At 51.0% G+C, this 19520-nt stretch overlaps 2 protein-coding genes across 2 annotated transcripts in view; both read right to left on the reverse strand.

The window, feature by feature from the left end:
- The window catches only part of robo2 (roundabout, axon guidance receptor, homolog 2 (Drosophila)), a 122818-nt gene extending 108211 nt beyond the window's left edge, over window positions 1-14607 (reverse strand). Inside the window, exons 1-2 of the mRNA XM_078409756.1 lie at window positions 14476-14607; window positions 5075-5280 (exon numbers count right to left, since the gene is read on the reverse strand). Coding sequence (XP_078265882.1) covers window positions 5075-5275 — 201 coding nt within the window. The 5' untranslated portion in view covers window positions 5276-5280; window positions 14476-14607. The remainder of the gene's footprint in view (window positions 1-5074; window positions 5281-14475) is intronic.
- The window catches only part of LOC144598468 (roundabout homolog 2-like), a 12583-nt gene continuing 4198 nt past the window's right edge, over window positions 11136-19520 (reverse strand). Inside the window, exons 4-6 of the mRNA XM_078408611.1 lie at window positions 18080-18204; window positions 14476-14647; window positions 11136-11155 (exon numbers count right to left, since the gene is read on the reverse strand). Of these exons, the coding sequence (XP_078264737.1) occupies window positions 11136-11155; window positions 14476-14647; window positions 18080-18204 (317 nt within the window). The remainder of the gene's footprint in view (window positions 11156-14475; window positions 14648-18079; window positions 18205-19520) is intronic.

The following is a 19520-nucleotide window of genomic DNA, read 5'->3' on the forward strand; positions in this document are numbered from 1 at the left end:
TGGGTCAGGCAGCATCTCTGGAGAACATGGATAGGTGACGTTTCACAGAGTGCTGGAGTCACTCAGCGGGTCAGGCAGCATCTCTGGAGAACATGGATAGGTGACGTTTCGGGTCGAGACCCTTCTTCAGACTGTTTTTTTTTAAGGTAAAATAAAAGGCATTTGTGTTGTTTTACAGGTTTTCTCAATGAGCAACAGATTCATTGGAGCGTCGAGTGGAGGGAATAGAAAGAGAAGATTGTCACCAGCGGCAACTTCAGTTCAACGTTTAAAAAAAAAAATGTTTACTGATGCCTGCATCAATCTTTCACCAAAAGTGGTTTAGCTGTGGAATTTATTGAAGCAGAATTGGCACGTGTCCAAGGTCTAGACGATTGCCAGGGGAGGGGGAGGTATGGGTGAGAGTTTGGGCCAAGGCTATGCATGAAGGAATGTTGTCCGAGGCCTAGCTTGACTATCACTCGGAGTTCAATGCCCCTTTCAGATCCTGAGCTCCTGGTAAAGCCCCTCGAGTTGTCAACGTACAGGCAAACAACTTACTGAGGTACAAACTCCAGTTCCTAAGTTGATAAGTGATAGGAGCAGAATTAGGCCATTCAGCCCATCAAGGCTACCCCGCCATTCAATCAAGGCTGATCTCTCACTCTCCCTCCTAACCCCATTCTCCTGTCTTCTCCCCATAACCCCCTGACACCAAAACAGGCCCTTCGGCCCACTGAGTCCACGATCCCTGCACATGAGTCCTATCCTACACACACGCACACACACACGCACACACACACACACACACACACACACACCCACACACCCACACCCACACCCACACACACACACCCACGCACACACACACCCACACACACACACACACACCTACGCACACACACACACCCCCACACACCCACACCCACACACACACACACACCCACGCGCACACACACACCCACACACACACACACACACACACACCCACACACCCACACACACACACCCACGCACACACCCACACCCACACACACACACACACACACACACACACACACACACACACACACACACACACTAGGGACTATTTACATTTACACCAAGCCAATGGAATTTAGAAGGATGAGAGGAGATCTTATCGAAACATATAAGGTTATTAAGGGGTTGGACACGTTAGAGGCAGGAAACATGTTCCCAATGTTGGGGGAGTCCAGAACCAGGGGCCACAGTTTAAGAATAAGGGGTAGGCCATTTAGAACGGAGATGAGGAAAAACTTTTTCACTCAGAGAGTTGTAAATCTGTGGAATTCTCTGCCTCAGAAGGCAGTGGAGGCCAATTCTCTGAATGCATTCAAGAGAGAGCCAGATAGAGCTTTTAATGATAGCGGAGTCAGGGGGTATGGGGAGAAGGCAGGAACGGGGTACTGATTGAGAATGATCAGCCATGATCACATTGAATGGCGGTGCTGGCTCGAAGGGCCGAATGGCCTCCTCCTGCACCTATTGTCTATTGATCAGGATTTATTTTATACCAGTTTGCCAGACTTTAGTAGAGATACAGCACGGAAACAGGTCCTTCAGCCCACCAGGCCCGTGCTGGCCAGCGATCACCTCAACACTCACACTATCCGATGTAACACGGACAATTTTACCAAAGCCAATTAACTTACAAAACTGGTATAAATAGACCCTGGTCGTACTGGTCATGTTGGCAGCTGCTCTTGTGGGATGTCATCTAAAGGTTTGTAAGGTCATAAGTGATTGGAGCAGAATTAGGCCATTCGGCCCATCAAGTCTACTCCGCCATTCAATCACGGCTGATCTATCTCTCCCTCCTAACCCCATTCTCCTGCCTTCTCCCCATAACCCCTGACACCCGCACTGATCAAGAATATGTCTATCTCTACCTTAAATATATCCACTGACTTGTGGCCTCCACAGCCGTCTGTGGCAAAGTATTCCACAGATTCACCACCCTCTGACTAAAGAAATTCCTCCTCATCTCCTTCCTAAAGGAACGTCCTTTAATTCTTAGGCTGTGGCCTCTGGTCCTAGACTCTCCCACTGGTGGAAACATCCTCTCCACATCCACTCTATCCAAGACCTTCACTATTCGAGCAGGCATATCTTAAGGAGATTACATCGGTGAAATGTGTGAAGAAGGAAATGCAGATGCTGATTTACACCAAGGATCGATAGAAAAGGCTGGAGTAACTCTAGGCCTTTCACTGTTCGGTTTCACCTTACAGCCCTTGGGCCTATGAGTAGGGTCGCCAACTGTCCCGTATTAGCCGGGACATCCCGTATTTTGGGCTAAATTGGTTTGTCCCGTACGGGACCGCCCTTGTCCCGTATTAGGCCCGGACACTGTAGGCCCGGATGGCACTGTGGGCCCGGACGCTGTAGCCTGGACACTGTAGGCCCGGACACTGTAGGCCCGGACACTGTAGGCCCGGACACTGTAGTCCCGGACACTGTAGGCCCGGAGGCCCGGGCGCCGCCTAACGGGGATTGCGTAGCAACCCTCCTCCCGGCCCGGGCGGCCGCCATTGGTGGCGCGGGCGCACGTGGCCGCTGGCTGGGTGAGGTCACGTGGGGCGCGGGGCGGTGACGTCACCCTTTGTCCCTTATTTGGGAGTGAGGAAGTTGGCGACCCCTAGCTATGGGTGTCAAAGGAGATGGATGGAAGGCAGGAGAATGGAGTTGAGAGGGAAAGATAGATCGGCCATGATTAAATGGCGGAGTAGACTGGATGGGCCGAATGGCCCTAATTCTGCTCCTATGACTTATGAACTTCTGAACGTATGGTGGGAGTTGAGGACTCGATTCCCAACAGGGATCAGGGCAATTGGATGTTTGTTCATCTGTACAGGTTGCATTAAATTGCCCTGCGTTTCCCTCGAGTGCAGAAGATTAAGGGATTATCTGATTGAGGCGTTTAAGATGATTAAAGGATTTGATTGGGTAGATCAAGAGAAACCATTTCCTCTTGTTGGGGGAGGGGGAAGTTGTGTAGGAGAGGGCTAGGCCTTCAAATTAGAGAGGGGTTATTCATCAGCCCTTTGCCATACTCCTGCCCGGCAGAAAATCCCACAGAAAAAGTTTTTCCTTATCTCAGTCCTAAATGGCCTACCACCTTATTCTTAGACTGTGTGACCCCTAGTTCTGGACTCCCCCAAGATCGGGGAACATGTTTCCTGCATCTAGCCTGTCCGATCCCTTATGAATTTTATATGTTTCTATAAGATATAGAAATATCTTCAATAGGCAATTTGTTGTGTAACTGAGTTGAGTTGAGATGTTCAACTGCTGTTGATTATATTGAATGTGATAGAGTCACAGAGTGATACAGTGTGGAAACAGGCCTCTCTTGAATGCATTCAGAGAATTGGCCTCCACTGCCTTCTGAGGCAGAGAATTCCACAGATTCACAACTCTCTGACTGAAAAGGTTTTTCCTCATCTCAGTTCTAAATGGCCGACCCCTTATTCTTAAACTGTGGCCCCTTGTTCTGGACTCCCCCAACATTGGGAACATGTTTCCTGCCTCTAAAGTGTCCAACCCCTTAATAATCTTATACGTTTCGATAAGATCCCCTCTCATCCTTCTAAATTCCAGTGTATACAAGCCTGAGGTTCTAGACTCTCTCTCTAGTGAAAAACATCCTGTGAAAAGCTGGTCGGTGTGGACTCAGTGGGCTGAAGGGCCTGTTTCCGTTCTGTATCACTTTTAGAAGGATGAGAGGGGGTCTTATAGAAACGTATAAAATTATAAATAGGACTGGACAAGCTAGATGCAAGAAAAATGTTCCCAATGTTGGGGGAGTCCAGAACCAGGGGCCACACAGTCCATGAATAAAGGGGAGGCCATTTAAAACTGAGGAGAGAAAAAAACCTTTTTCACCCAGAGAGTTGTGAATTTGTGGAATTCTCTGCCACAGAGGGCAGTGGAGGCCAATTCACTGGATGGATTTATGAGAGAGTTAGATAGAGCTCTAGGGGCTAGCGGAATCAAGGGATATGGGGAGAAGGCAGGCACGGGTTACTGATTGTGGATGATCAGCCGTGATCACAATGAATGGCGGTGCTGGATCGAAGGGCCGAATGGCCTCCTCCTGCACCTATTTTTCTATGTTTGTATGTTTCTAAACTCTGAAGTTTAACTCACCCGCAAGCTCTTGATCTGTTAGCGTTAGTGTGTGGGGATCACTGGTCGGCGTGGACTCGGTGGGCCGAAGGGCAACGAGACCTGGGTGTCGTGGTACACCAGTCATTGAAAGTAGGCATGCAGGTGCAGCAGGCAGTGAAGAAAGCGAATGGTATGTTGGCATTCATAGCGAGGGGATTTGAGTATAGGAGCAGGGAGGTTCTGCTGCAGTTATACAGGGCATTGGTGTGACCACACCTGGAGGATTGTGTACAGTTTTGGTCTCCTAAACTGAGGAAAGACATTCTTGCCATAGAGGGAGTACAGAGAAGGTTCACCAGATTGATCCCTGGGATGACAGGACTTTCATTTGAAGAAAGACTGGATGGACTCGGCTTGTACTCGCTGGAATTTAGAAGATTGAGGGGGGATCTTATAGAAACTTACAAAATTCTTAAGGGGTTGGACAGGCTAGATGCAGGAAGATTGTTCCCGATGTTGGGGAAGTCCAGAACAAGGGGTCACAGTTTAAGGATAAGGGGGAAGTCTTTTAGGACCGAGATGAGAAAGATTTTTTTCACACAGAGAGTGGTGAATCTGTGGAATTCTCTGCCACAGAAGGTAGTTGAGGCCAGTTCATTGGCTATATTTAAGAGGGAGTTAGATGTGGCCCTTGTGGCTAAAGGGATCAGGGAGTATGGAGAGAAGGCAGATACCGGATACTGAGTTGGATGATCAGCCATGATCATATTGAATGGCGGTGCGTACAGGCTCAAAGGGCCGAATGGCCTACTCCTGCACCTATTTTCTATGTTTCTATGTTTGCGTGCTGTGTATTTCTAAACTAAACTAGCGTACGCGGTGGTCGCTGGTCGGCACGTACTCGGTGGGCCGAAGGGCCTGTTTGCGCGCTCTGTGTACCCCTGGGGTCTGGGGTCCTGCTCACCTGCAAGCCCCTGATCTGCAAGCTGCCGTGCTCCTGCAGGGACAGGCGTGGGTCCTTGCCCAGCATGCTGGCCCCGTCCTTCAGCCAACTCACGGTGGGCACGGGCTCCCCCATCGCCTGGCACTTCAGCAGCGCCGTGCCGTCCACGCCCAGCGTCTGGTTGGCCGGCCCCTGCCGAATTATGGGCGGTGGTCTCTCCATCAGAACTGTTCAGGCACAAAAACAAAATGGAAGAATTAGCTGCGGACGCTGGTTAAAATGGCGGTCACGGTGGCGCGGCGGTAGACTTGCCGCCTTACAGCGAATGCAGCGCCGCAGACCCAGGTTCGATCCCGACTACGGGCGCCGTCTGTACGGAGTTTGTACGTTCTCCCCGTGACCCGCGTGGGTTTTCTCCAAGATCTTCGGTTTCCTCCCGCACTCCAAAGACATGCAGGTTTGTAGGTTAGTTGGCTTGGTATAAATGTAAAAATTGACCCTAGTGTGTGTAGGATAGTGTTAGTGTGCGGGGATCGCTGGGCGGTGGGGCCTGTTTTTGTTTTATCTTTTAGTTTAGTTTAGAGATACAGCGCGGAAACAGGCCCTTCGGCCCACCGGGTCCGTGCCGACCAGCGATCCCCGCACACTAACACTATCCTACACACACTAGGGACAATTTACACACACACCAAGCCAATTAACCTACAAACCTGCACGTCTTTGGAGTGTGGGAGGGAACTGAAGATCTCGGAGAAAACCCACGCAGGTCACGGGGAGAACGTGCAAACTCCGTGCAGACAGCGCCGAAGGGCCGAATGGCCTCCTCCTGCACCTAGTTTCTATGTTTCTCTGTAGGAAGGAACTGCAGGTGCTGGTTTACACCGGAGGTGGGCACAAAATGCCGGAGTAACTCAGCAGGACAGGCAGCATCATCTCTGGAGAGAAGGAATGGGTGACATTTTGGGTCGAGACCCTTCTTCAGAAACATCCTTCCACCATCACCGTTTGCTTCCTCCACGAAGCCACTTTTCTCTCCATTCATCTATCTCCTCGGATCCCACGCGATCTAGCCCACGCGGGTCACGGGGAGAACGTACAAACTCCGTACAGACAGCGCCCGTAGTCGTGATCGACCCCGGGTCTCCGGCGCTGTGAGGCAGCAACTCTACCGCCGCGCCACCGTGACGCCCTAAATACCTATTGCAAAACACTCCAAAGACATACAGGTTTGTAGGTTAATTGGCTTGGTGTGTGTGTTTAAATTGTCCCTAGTGTGTGTGCAGGATAGTGTTAGTGTTCGGGGATCGCTGGTCGGTGCGGACTCGGTGGGCCGAAGGGCCTGTTTCCGCGCTGTGTCTCTAAACTAAAGTAATCTAAACTAAACTCCTAGCTTGTAAGAACCTAACCTCACAAACACTGCCGGTCACTGTAACCAAAGCTTTTCACTGTACCTCAGTAAGAATCTGTGGAATTATCTGCCACAGACGGCTGTGGAGGCCACAAGTCAGTGGATATTTTTCAGGCAGAGATAGATAGATTCTTGATCAGTGCGGGTGTCAGGGGTTATGGGGAGAAGGCAGGAGAATGGGGTTAGGAGGGAGAGATAGATTAGCCGCGATTGAATGGCGGAGTAGACTTGATGGGCCGAGTGGCCTAATTCTACTCCTATTGCTTTTGACCTTATGACGTGACAATAAATTGAAGATAAGACACTAAAAGCTGGAGTAACTCAGCGGGACAGGCAGCATTTCTGGAGAGAAGGAATGGGTGACGTTCCTTGTCGAGACCATTCCTTCTCTCCAGAGATGCTGCCCGACCCGCTGAGTTACTTGCGTCCGTCTTCGATTTTAACCAGCGCCTGCAGTTTTCTTCCCGCACAATAAACCGAACTGAACTGGATTCTGCGGAGAGAAAAGTTATCTCAAGGACACATATCCAGGAAGAATAAATTAACGGAGCGTTCAGAGAAATAATGCCCTTTTTCAAGAACAGAGAAAGATTCTTTGAATGTCTTTGTTTATTAATTATAACATGTTGGAGAGGAGATTACAAACGGCTGGCTGGATTGCCAGCCAAGAATTGCCCCAATCAGCAGATAACGTGTGTGTGTGTTCCATCTGGGCCTGGCAGATAGTCAGAGAGGAACCGCACCCCACAGCACCGCACAGGAGGGGAGGGGGCCAATCGGCCCTTCGGGAGCATGCTGGCCCTTTGAATTAGTTTAGTTTAGTGTTAGAGATGCAGCAGGCAGTGAAGAAAGCGAATGGTATGTTGGCATTCATAGGGAGGGGATTTGAGTATAGGAGCAGGGAGGTTCTGCTGCAGTTGTACAGGGCCTTGGTGAGACCGCACCTGGAGTATTGTGTACAGTTTTGGTCTCCTAATCTGAGGAAAGACATTCTTGCCATAGAGGGAGTACAGAGAAGGTTCACCAGATTGATCCCTGGGATGGCAGGACTTTCATATGAAGAAAGACTGGATAGACTCGGCTTGTACTCGCTGGAATTTAGAAGACTGAGAGGGGATCTTATTGAAACATATAAAATTCTTAAGGGGTTGGACAGGCAAGATGCGGGAAGATTGTTCCCGATGTTGGGGAAGTCCAGAACCAGGGGTCACAGCATAAGGATAAGGGGGAAGTCTTTTAAGACCGAGATGAGAAAACATTTCTTCACACAGAGAGTGGTGAATCTGTGGAATTCTCTGCCGCAGAAGGTAGTTGAGGCCAGTTCATTGGCTATATTTAAGAGGGAGTTAGATGTGGCCCTTGTGGCTAAAGGGATCAGGGGGTATGGAGAGAAGGCAGGTACGGGATACTGAGTTGGATGATCAGCCATGATCATATTGAATGGCGGTGCAGGCTCGAAGGGCCGAATGGCCTCCTCCTGCACCTATTATCTATGTTTCTATGTTTCTAGAGATGCACACGCCCACCGAGCCCACGTCGACCAACGAATTGTTCGTCGGCGCTGTGAACTGTTTATGTATGTGCTGTTATGTTTGTTATGTTTATGAGGAAAAACTTTTTCAGTCAGAGAGTTGTGAATCTGTGGAATTCTCTGCCTCAGAAGGCAGTGGAGGCCAATTCTCTGGATGCATTCAAGAGAGAGCTAGATAGAGCTCTTAAGGATAGCGGAGTCAGGGGATATGGGGAGAAGGCAGGAACGGGGTACTGATTGAGAATGATCAGCCATGATCACATTCAATGGCGGTGCTGGCTCGAAGGGCCGAATGGCCTCCTCCTGCACCTATTGTCTATTGTCTATTGTCTATTGTCTATTGTGTGCCATTGTATGTTCGTTTCTTAGTACCTGAACTGATGTACAGCACTTTGGTCAACGTGGGTTGATTTTTAATGTGCTACATTTAACCTACCGAGCCAGTTAACCTACAAACCTGTCTCTCTCTCTCTCTCTCTCTCTCTCTCTCTCTCTCTCTCTCTCTCTCTCTCTCTCTCGCTCTCTCCCCTTCTCTCTCCCCGTCTCTCTCTCCCCATCTTTCTCTCTCTCTGTCTCTCTCTCTCTCTCTCTCTCTCTCTCTCTCTCTCTCTCTCTCTCTCTCACCCCATCTCTCTCTCTCTCTCTCTCTCTCTCTCTCTCTCTCTCTCTCTCTCTCTCTCTCTCTCTCTCTCTCTCTCTCTCTCTCTCTCTCTCTCTCTCTCTCTCTCTCTCTCTCTCTCTCTCTCTCTCTCTCTCTCTCTCTCTCTCTCTCTCTCTCTCTCTCTCTCTCTCTCTCTCTCTCTCTCTCTCTCTCTCTCTCTCTCTCTCCCCATCTCTCTCTCTCTCTCTCTCTGCAACCTATATTCCATCCGTGACTCCGGCTGTGAATCACGCTGCCTTGCCGACAGATATTAAAAAATACTGCCTCGCCGCTCATTTTAAATGACCTTTTAATCTACATGTAAATTCAATCGGATGTAAATGCCTCACTGTGTCAAGGCCCAGAGGTCTCAGCCTGCAGGTGACACCACAAATCCTTCTCAGTAACCTTGCCATGGCGCTGGGGACGGTGAAACAGGAGCTGGGAGGACAGTCCTCATTCCTGTGCAAGAACACCTTTCTCATTTAAAAAAAAAGTAACCAAAGATGTCTTGGGGAGATGCAGGAAAAATGTTCCCAGAACCAGGGGCCACAGTTTAAGAATAAGGGGTAGGCCATTTAGAACTGAGATGAGAAAAAACCCTTTTCACCCAGAGAGTTGTGAATCTGTGGAATTCTCTGATTCAGAAGGCAGTGGAGGCCAATTCTCTGAATGCATTCAAGAGAGAGCTAGATAGAGCTCTTAAGGATAGCGGAGTCAGGGGGTATGGGGAGAAGGCAGGAACGGGGTACTGATTGAGAATGATCAGCCATGATCACATTGAATGGTGGCGCTGGCTCGAAGGGCCGAATGGCCTCCTCCTGCACCTATTGTCTAATGTCTATCGTCTTTGATTCACTGGATGAATTTAAAAGAAAGTTAGATAGAGCTCTTGGGGCTAGCGGAATCAAGGGATATGGGGAGAAGGCAGGAACGGGGTACTGATTGAGAATGATCAGCCATGATCACATTGAATGGTGGTGCGTACAGGCTCGAAGGGCCGAATGGCCTCCTCCTGCACCTATTGTCTATGTGTGTTTCTATGAGATTAGAGCAAGATTGAAACAAGAGGGGATCTTTTAGAAACATATAAGATTCTTAAGAGATCAGACAGGCTAGAGGCAGGAAACATGTTCCCAATGTTGGGGGAGTCCAGAACCAGGGGGCCACAGTTTAAGAATAAGGGGTCGGCCATTTAGGACTGAGATGAGGAAACACCTTTTCACCCAGAGAGTTTGAATCTGTGTTTATCATGTATAGCCTTTACATAGATACATAGAAACATAGAAAATAGGTGCAGGAGGAGGCCATTTGGCCCTTCGAGCCAGCACCGCCATTCATTGTGATCATGGCTGATCATCCACAATTCGTAACCCGTGCCTGCCTTCTCCCCATACCCCTTGATTCCACTAGCCCCCAGAGCTCCGTGAGTGTGAGTGTGTGTGTGCATGTGTATGTGTGTTTGTGTGCGTGTCTGTGTGTGTGTGCATGTGTGTGTGCGTGTCTGTGTGTGTGTGCGTGTGCGTGTGTGTGTGCGTGTCTGTGTGTGTGTGCGTGTGCGTGTGTGTGTGCGTGTCTGTGTGTGTGTGCGTGTCTGTGTGTGTGTGCATGTGTGTGTGTGTGCGTGTGTGTGTGTTTGTGTGCGTGTGTGTGTGTGTGTGTGTGTGTGCGTGTGTGTGTGTTTGTGTGCGTGTGTGTGTGTGTGCGTGTCTGTGTGTGTGCATACGTACGTGCGTGTGTGTGTGTGCATACGTGTGTGCGTGCGCGTGTGCGTGCGTACGTGTGTATGTGTGTGTGTGTGTGTGTGTGTGCGTGTGCGTGTGCGTGTGTGTGTGTGTGTGTGTGTGCGTACGTACGTGTGTGCGTGTGTGTGTGTGCGTACGTGCGTGTGTGTGTGCGTACGTACATGTGTGTGTGTGTGTGTGTGTGCATGTGTGCGTGTGTGTGTGTGTGTGTGTGTGCGTGCGTGTGTGTGTGTGTGCGTGCGTGTGTGTGTGTGTGTGTGTGTGTGTGTGTGTGTGTGTGCGTGCGTGCGTGCGTGTGTGTGTGTGTGTGTGTGTGTGTGTGTGTGTGTGTGCGTGTGTGTGTGTGTGTGTGTGCGTACGTACGTATCTGCGTGTGTGTGTGTGCGTACGTGCGTGTGTGTGTGCGTACGTACATGTGTGTGTGTGTGTGTGTGTGCATGTGTGCGTGTGTGTGTGTGTGTGTGTGTGTGTGTGTGTGCGTGCGTGTGTGTGCGTGTGTGTGTGTGTGTGTGTGTGTGTGTGTGTGTGTGTGTGCTTTAAGAGGCAGTGTTATGTGCTGAGGTTTTGTTGAGTGACTGAGGCGTTTCTGATCGCCAGGTAATCCTGGGTTTGTAATTCCAAGGCGCTGGAATCTCTTGTCTTGAGCACCACTTGTAAGGGCTTAGATTGAATGGCAAAGAAGCAGCACTTCACACAAATCCCCCTGGCTAAGAAGGCCCTTAATGACAGGGTTTACACGGCACTCACTACTCATTCTGCTAGAATCCATTAGCCGCGGCTAATCAGATAAGGGGGACGTTGAGAAGCGGGCCGGTAAAAACGAGACAGAGGAGATTAACTGACATCGGAACCCACCAACCCCTTCTGTGTGGGGTCTTTCTGGGATAGAATGTGGACTGAGACCCTCGAACAATATCGTAGAGTTAGCGTAGGAAGGAACTGCAGATGCTGGTTTAAACCGAAGATAGACAATAGACAATAGGTGCAGGAGGAGGCCATTCGGCCCTTCGAGCCTGTACGCACCGCCATTCAATGTGATCATGGCTGATCATTCTCAATCAGTACCCCGTTCCTGCCTTCTCCCCATACCCCCTGACTCCGCTATCCTTAAGAGCTCTATCTAGCTCTCTCTTGAATGCATTCAGAGAATTGGCCTCCACTGCCTTCTGAGGCAGAGAATTCCACAGATTCACAACTCTCTGACTGAAAACGTTTTTCCTCGTCTCCGTTCTAAATGGCCTACCCCTTATTCTTAAACTCTTTCACTAAGAGGGTACTAGATCACCAACTAGAGAGCGGTCCTGACCTCCCACACTACCCCATCACCAGGATTGTCAACTGTCCCGTATTAGCCAGGACATCCCGTATTTTGGGCTAAATTGGTTTGTCCCGTATTAGGCCCGGGGGGGCGCAGTAGGCCTGGACACTGTAGGCCCGGACACTGTAGGCCCGGACGCTGTAGGCCCGGACACTGTAGGCCGGACGCTGTAGGCCCGGGCGCTGTAGGCCCCGACACTGTAGGCCCGGTCAATGTAGGCCCGGTCAATGTAGGCACGGACACTGTTGGCCCGGAAACTGTAGGCCCGGACGCTGTAGGCCCGGACGCTGTAGGCCCGGACGCTGTAGGCCCGGACGCTGTAGGCCCCGACACTGTAGGCCCGGACGCTGTAGGCCCGGACGCTGTAGGCCCGGATGCTGTAGGCCCCGACACTGTAGGCCCGGTCAATGTAGGCCCGGTCAATGTAGGCCCGGTCAATGTAGGCCCGGACACTGTTGGCCCGGACGCTGTAGGCCCGGACGCTGTAGGCCTGGACGCTGTAGGCCCGGACACTGTAGGCCCGGGCTCCGCCTAACTGAGGTTGCGTAGCAACCTGCCTCCCGGCCTACTCTTGCACCTATTTTCTCTGTTTCTTTGTTTGTTTGAGTTACTGGGCTGTAAAGGTCTCATGACACAGTAGGAGCCCATCGAGAAGCTCCTTGAAAGAATTATCCAATTAGTCCCACTCCATCTTGTCGCTTCGTGCCACTGTAAATATTCCCTTGAAAGTATTTATCTAATTCTCCTTTGAAGATTACTCCATAATCTTTCCCATCCTCAGTGGACAATCTAGAACCAAACACTCTGTTCTGCACGGTGGCGCAGCGGTAGAGTTGCCGCCTTACAGCGAATGCAGCGCCGGAGACCCGGGTTCCATCCCGACTACGGGCGCTGTCTGTACGGAGTTTGTACGTTCTCCCCGTGACCTGCGTGGGTTTTCTCCGAGATCTTCGGTTTCCTCCCACACTCCAAAGACGTGCAGGTTTGTAGGTTAATTGGCTTGGTATAAATGTAAAAATTGTCCCTAGTGTGTGTGTGTAGGATGGTGTTAGTGTGCGGGGATCGCTGGGCGGCGCGGACCCGGTGGGCCGAAGGGCCTGTTGCCACGCTGTATCTCTAAACTAAACTAAACTAAACTCTGGTCGAACCAGTGATGTATAAAGGTTTATTATCATCAACTTATTTTAGATTTAGAGATACAGCGCGGAAACAGGCCCTTCGGCCCACCGAGTCCGTGCCGCCCAGCGATCCCCGCACATTAACACTATCCTACACACACTAGGGACAATTTTTACATTTACCCAGTCAATTAACCCACAAACCTGCACATCTTTGGAGTGTGGGAGGAAACCGAAGATCTCGGAAAAAAACCCACGCAGGTCACGGGGAGAACGTACAAACTCCGTACAGACGGCGCCCGTAGTCGGGATCGAACCTGAGTCTCAGGCGCTGCATTCGCTGTAAAGCAGCAACTCTACCGCCGCGCCACCGTGCTGCCCTTCTGTGGAGAAGGCATCTGTTTATAAACTCAGTGCTTTTTAACAATCCATATTGAGCCATAATAGTCTTGTAGGAAAATAACTGCAGATGGTGGTTTAAATCGAAGGTATCACAAAATGCTGGAGTAACTCAGCGGGTCAGGCAGCATCTCACGAGAGAAGGAATGGGTGACGTTTCGGGTCGAGACCCTTCAGTCTGAAGAAGGGTCTTGACCCGAAAAGTCATCAGTCTGAAGAAGGGTCTTGACCCAAAACGTCACCCGTAATGACTTGGATGAAGGGATTAAAAGTACCATTAGCAAATTTGCAGATGATACTAAGCTGGGTGGCAGTGTGAACTGTGAGGAAGATGCTATGAGGTTGCAGGGTGACCTGGACAGGTTGTGTGAGTGGGCGGATGCATGGCAGATGCAGTTTAATGTGGATAAGTGTGAGGTTATCCACTTTGGTGGTAAGAATAGGAAGGCAGAGTATTATCTAAATGGTGTCTAGTTAGGAAAAGGGGATGTACAACGAGATCTGGGTGTCCTAGTGCATCAGTCACTGAAAGGAAGCATGCAGGTACAGCAGGCAGTGAAGAAAGCCAATGGAATGTTGGCCTTCATAACAAGAGGAGTTGAGTATAGGAGCAAAGAGGTCCTTCTGCAGTTGTACAGGGCCCTAGTGAGACCGCACCTGGAGTACTGTGTGCAGTTTTGGTCTCCAAATTTTAGGATGGATATTCTTGCTATTGAGGGCGTGCAGCGTAGGTTTACTAGGTTAATTCCCGGAATGGCGGGACTGTCATATGTTGAAAGACTGGAGCGACTAGGCTTGTATACACTGGAATTTAGAAGGATGAGAGGAGATCTTATCGAAACATATAAGATTATTAAGGGGTTGGACACGTTAGAGGCAGGAAACATGTTCCCAATGTTGGGGGAGTCCAGAACCAGGGGCCACAGTTTAAGAATAAGGGGTAGGCCATTTATAACAGAGATGAGGAAAAACTTTTTCAGTCAGAGAGTTGTGATTCTGTGGAATTCTCTGCCTCAGAAGGCAGTGGAGGCCAATTCTCTGAATGCATTCAAGAGAGAGCTAGATAGAGCTCTTAAGGATAGCGGAGTCAGGGGGTATGGGGAGAAGGCAGGAACGGGGTACTGATTGAGAATGATCAGCCATGATCACATTGTATGGCGGTGCTGGCTCGAAGGGCTGAATGGCCTCCTCCTGCACCTATTGTCTATTGTCTAACGTCACCCATTCCTTCTGGCATAGTAGTCTTGCAGTGGCCAAGCTTACCGTCAGTCACCTCCAGCTGAGCCTTAGTGAGGATGCTACCGGCCACGGTGAGGGCCTGGCAGATGTAGTAGCCGGCGTCTGAGCGCTGGACGTCGGTGATGGTCAGCTCACCGGCTGGCGAGACGGCAAAGCGGCTGGGCGGCAGTGGCGTCTGGCTGGGAAACAGCAGGTTCTGGGAGGGAAACCAAACGTGGAGACATCATTGCACAGCCCAACGGTACAGGCATTGATTCCTCTCATAGAGTCACCCAGTGATACAGTGTGGAAACAGGCCCTTCGACAAGGTCCCACATAGGAGATTGGTGGGCAAAATTAGAGCACATGGTATTGGGGGTAGGGTACTGACATGGATAGAAAATTGGTTGGCAGACAGAAAGCAAAGAGTGGGGTAAATGGGTCCCTTTCAGAATGGCAGGCAGTAACTAGTGGGGTACCGCAAGGCTCGGTGCTGGGACCGCAGCTATTTACAATATACATTAATGATTTGGATGAAGGGATTAAAAGTACCATTAGCAAATTTCCAGATCACACAAAGCTGGGTGGCAGTGTGAACTGTGAGGAAGATGCTATGAGGTTGCAGGGTGACTTGGACAGGTTGTGTGAGTGGGCGGATGCATGGCAGATGCAGTTTAATGTGGATAAGTGTGAGGTTATCCACTTTGGTGGTAAGAATAGGAAGGCAGAGTATTATCTGAATGGTGTCAAGTTAGGAAAAGGGGACGTACAACGAGATCTGGGTGTCCTAGTGCATCAGTCACTGAGAGGAAGCATGCAGGTACAGCAGGCAGTGAAGAAAGCCAATGGAATGTTGGCTTTCATAACAAGAGGAGTTGAGTATAGGAGCAAAGAGGTCCTTCTGCAGTTGTACAGGGCCCTAGTGAGACCGCACCTGGAGTACTGTGTGCAGTTTTGGTCTCCAAATTTGAGGAAGGATATTCTTGCTGTTGAGGGTGTGCAGCGTAGGTTTACTAGGTTAATTCCCGGAATGGCGGGAATATCATATGTTGAAAGACTGGAGCGACTAGGCTTGTAAACACTGGAATTTAGAAGGCTTGATTGTAATCATGTTATATCTTACTGCTGATAGAGTAACTCAACGGGTCAGGCGGCATCTCTGGAGACAATGAATGGGCGACGTTTCGGATCGAGGCCATTCGTCAGGCCCGAAACGTCACCGATTCCTTCTCTCCAGAGATGCTGCCTGTCCCGCTGAGTTACTCCAGCATTTTGTGTCCTTCTTCGATTTAACCCAGCGCCTACAGTTCTTTCCTACGTGAGCTATTTATTGGGGCGCAGGCAGCTTTAGTGGCGAGGAATGTGATCCTCAGACAGGACACCGCGTTCTGAGACGATTCGGCTATAGACAATAGACAATAGGTGCAGGAGGAGGCCATTCGGCCCTTCGAGCCAGCACCGCCATTCAATGTGATCATGGCTGATCATTCTCAATCAGTACCCCGTTCCTGCCTTCTCCCCATACCCCCTGACTCCGCTATCCTTAAGAGCTCTATCTAGCTCTCTCTTGAATGCATTCAGAGAATTGGCCTCCACTGCCTTCTGAGGCAGAGAATTCCACAGATTCACAACTCTCTGACTGAAAACTTGTTTCCTCATCTCCGTTCTAAATGGCCTACCCCTTATTCTTAAACTGTGGCCCCTTGATCTGGACTCCCCCAACATTGGGAACATGTTTCCTGCCTCTAACGTGTCCAACCCCTTAATAATCTTATACGTTTCGATAAGATCCCCTCTCGTCCTTCTAAATTCCAGCGTATACAAGCCTAGCCGCTCCAGTCTCTCAACACAAGTCGCCCCAGTCTTTCAAAATACTAATGGAGGGCTAATGGAGCTTGAGCCGTGATCTCCACTGACAAATAATGCAAGGTGAGGCATGATTTGCACTGCTGTAAGAGACAATTAGTTCGCTGGAATGGAAGGGGGGGGGGGGGGGGGGGGGGGAGGGGGGGAGGGTAATGGCATCATCCTTGAATCTATCAGAGTGGACAATCCATCACTGACTAATAAAAGTATTCGCCTCTTAATTAAACGGTGACATTATTTAAGAGAGTGAAGAATGTGCAGACACTAATTGAAAAGCGTTAATTTGCCACCTTCGCCTGTAGTGAATATCTTGGGACACGGGTGGGGGGGGGGGTGGGGGGGTGGGGGGAGGGGGGGTGGGGGGGTGGGGGGGGTGGGGGGGGGGTGGGGGGAGTACCCCAGTCTAGTTTAGTTTAGAGAAAGGCCCACCCCTTCTCTCCAGAGACGTTGCCTGTCCCGCTGAGTTACTCACTCACTCACTTCAAATTATTAAGGGATGGGACAGGCTAACATAGAAACATAGAAAATAGGTGCAGGAGGAGGCCTTTCGGCCCTTCGAGCCAGCACCGCCAATCATTGCGATCATGGCTGATCGTCCACAATCAGTAACCCGTGCCTGCCTTCTCCCCATACCCCCTGACTCCGCTAGCCCCTAGAGCTCTATCTAACTCTCTCTTAAATCCATCCAGGGAATCGGCCTCCACTGCCCTCTATGGCAGAGGAATTCACAACTCTCTGGGTGAAAAAGTTCCTTCTCACCTCAGTTTTAAATGGCCTCCCCTTTATTCTGAGACTGTGTGGCCCCTGGTTCTGGACTCCCCCAACATTGGGAACATTTTTCCTGCATCTAGCTTGTCCAGTCCTTTTATAAGATCCCCTCTCATCCTTCTAAATTCCAGTGAATACAAGCCCACAGTCTTTCCAATCTTTCCTCGTACGACAGTCCCGCCATCCCAGGGATTAACCTGGTGAACCTACGCTGTACTGCCTCAATAGCAAGGATGTCCTTCCTCAAAATAGGAGACCAAAACTGCACACAGTACTCCAGATGTGTGATGTAAACTGAAACTGAACTGATCAGTGATATTTAATCGGGAGGGCAGTGCGGTGGTGTGTGGTGTGTGGCTCTCAGGTAGGGTCGCCAACTGTCCCGTATTAGGCCCGGGGGGGCGCTGTATGCCCGGACACTGTAGGCCCGGACACTGTAGGCCCGGACACTGTAGGCCCGGACGCTGTAGGCCCCGATGTTGTAGCCCCGACACTATAGGCCCAGACAGTGTAGGCCCAGACACTGTAGGCCCGGACACTGTAGGCCCGGACACTGTAGGCCCAGACACTGTAGGCCAGGACAGTGTAGGCCCGGACAGTGTAGGTCCGGACAGTGTAGGCCCGGACAGTGTAGGCCCGGACACTGTAGGCCCAGACACTGTAGGGCCCGGGACACTGTAGGCCCGGACACTATAGGCCAGGACGCTGTAGGCCCGGACACTGTAGGCCCGGACGTTGTAGGCCCGGACCAGTTTAGGCCCGGACATTGTACGCCAGGACAGTGTAGGCCAGGACAGTGCAGGCCCGGGGGCCTGGGCGCCGCCCAACGGAGGTTGCATAGCAACCCGCCTCCCGGCCTGGGGGGGCCACCATTGGTGGAGCGGGAGCACGTGGCCGCTGGCTGGGTGAGGTCACGTGGGCGCGGGGCGGTGACGTCACCTCGTCCCGTATTTGGGAGTGAGATAGTTGGCCGCCGGTTCGCTGGTGTGAGCGTAGCGGGCCAGAGGTCACCTACCTGGCTGCCATCCTTCTGCCAGAAGATGGTGGGTTGAGGGTTGCCCTTGGTCTCGCAGGGGAAGATGGCCGTGCTTCCCTGAGCCCCGATCTGATCGCGGGGCCGCACGACGAACTGGGGGCTCGCTGGGGGGGGGGGAACAAGGAGAGAGCAGAGGAGAGAGCAAGTGGGTTTCGGCTAACGTTACAACAGACTAAGAGGGTTGACCTTCCGACATATATCCCCCCTCCCCCCCCGCCCGCTCTTCCTTACGGTCAGGCCCGTCGCTGGCAAGGGGCATGCACCACCCCTCATCCCCAAACGCCCCACCACTCTCGCACTAAGCCCCCCACCCTCCCCACCCAACCCCCTCACCTGCTCCTTACCTCCACGGTCCACAAACGGGAAGACAGAGAGCGAAAAACAGACAGAGAAAGACAGAGAGAGAGAGAGAGAGAGAGAGATAGAAAGGGAGAGAGGGAAAGAGAAGGAGAGAGAGAGGGAGGGAGAGAGAGGGAGGGAGAGGGGAGAGAGGGAGGGAGGGAGAGAGAGAGGGAGGGAGAGAGAGAGGGAGAGAGAGGGAAAGAGAGGGAGAGAGAGAGGGAGGGAGAGAGGAGGGAGGGAGAGGGAGAGGGAGAGAGAGGGAAAGAGAGGGAGAGAGAGGGAGAGTGAGAGCTCCAAAGTCAACCAGTTCCATCCACATCCAACACGACTCTTTCCACCTTGGAACTTTCATAAGGTCATAAGTGATAGGAGGCAGAATTAGGCATTCGGCCATCAAGTCTACTCCGCCATTCAATCGTGGCTGATCTATCTCTCCCTCCTAACCCCATTCTCCTGCCTTCTCCCCATAACCCCTGACACCCGCACTAATCAAGAATCTATCCATCTCTGCCTTTAAATATATCCACTGACTTGTGGCCTCCACAGCCGTCTGTGGCAAACAATCCCACAGATTCGCCACCCTCTGACTAAAGAAATTCCTCCTCATCTCCTTCCTAAAGGAACGTCCTTTAATTCTGAGGCTGTCAGTAACCACAATCAGTAACCTGTGCCTGCCTTCTCCACATATCCCTTGATTGTTGTAAATCTGTGGAATTCTCTGCCTCAGAAGGCAGTGGAGGCCAATTCTCTGAATGCATTCAAGAGAGAGCTAGATAGAGCTCTTCAGGATAGCGGAGTCAGGGGGTATGGGGAGAAGGCAGGAACGGGGTACTGATTGAGAATGATCAGCCATGATCACATTGAATGGCGGGGCTGGCTCGAAGTGCCGAATGGCCTCCTCCTGCACCTATTGTCTATTGATTCCGCTAGCCCCTAGAGCTCTATCTAACTCTCTCTTAAATCCATCCAGAGATTTGGCCTCCACTGCCCTCTGTGGCAGAGAATTCCACAAATTCACAACAAACTCTCTGGGTGAAACATTTCCTTCTCGCCTCAGTTTTAAATGGAATTTAAAGTA

This window comes from Rhinoraja longicauda, chromosome 12 (assembly GCF_053455715.1).
Source record: "Rhinoraja longicauda isolate Sanriku21f chromosome 12, sRhiLon1.1, whole genome shotgun sequence".
NCBI lineage: Eukaryota > Metazoa > Chordata > Chondrichthyes > Rajiformes > Arhynchobatidae > Rhinoraja > Rhinoraja longicauda.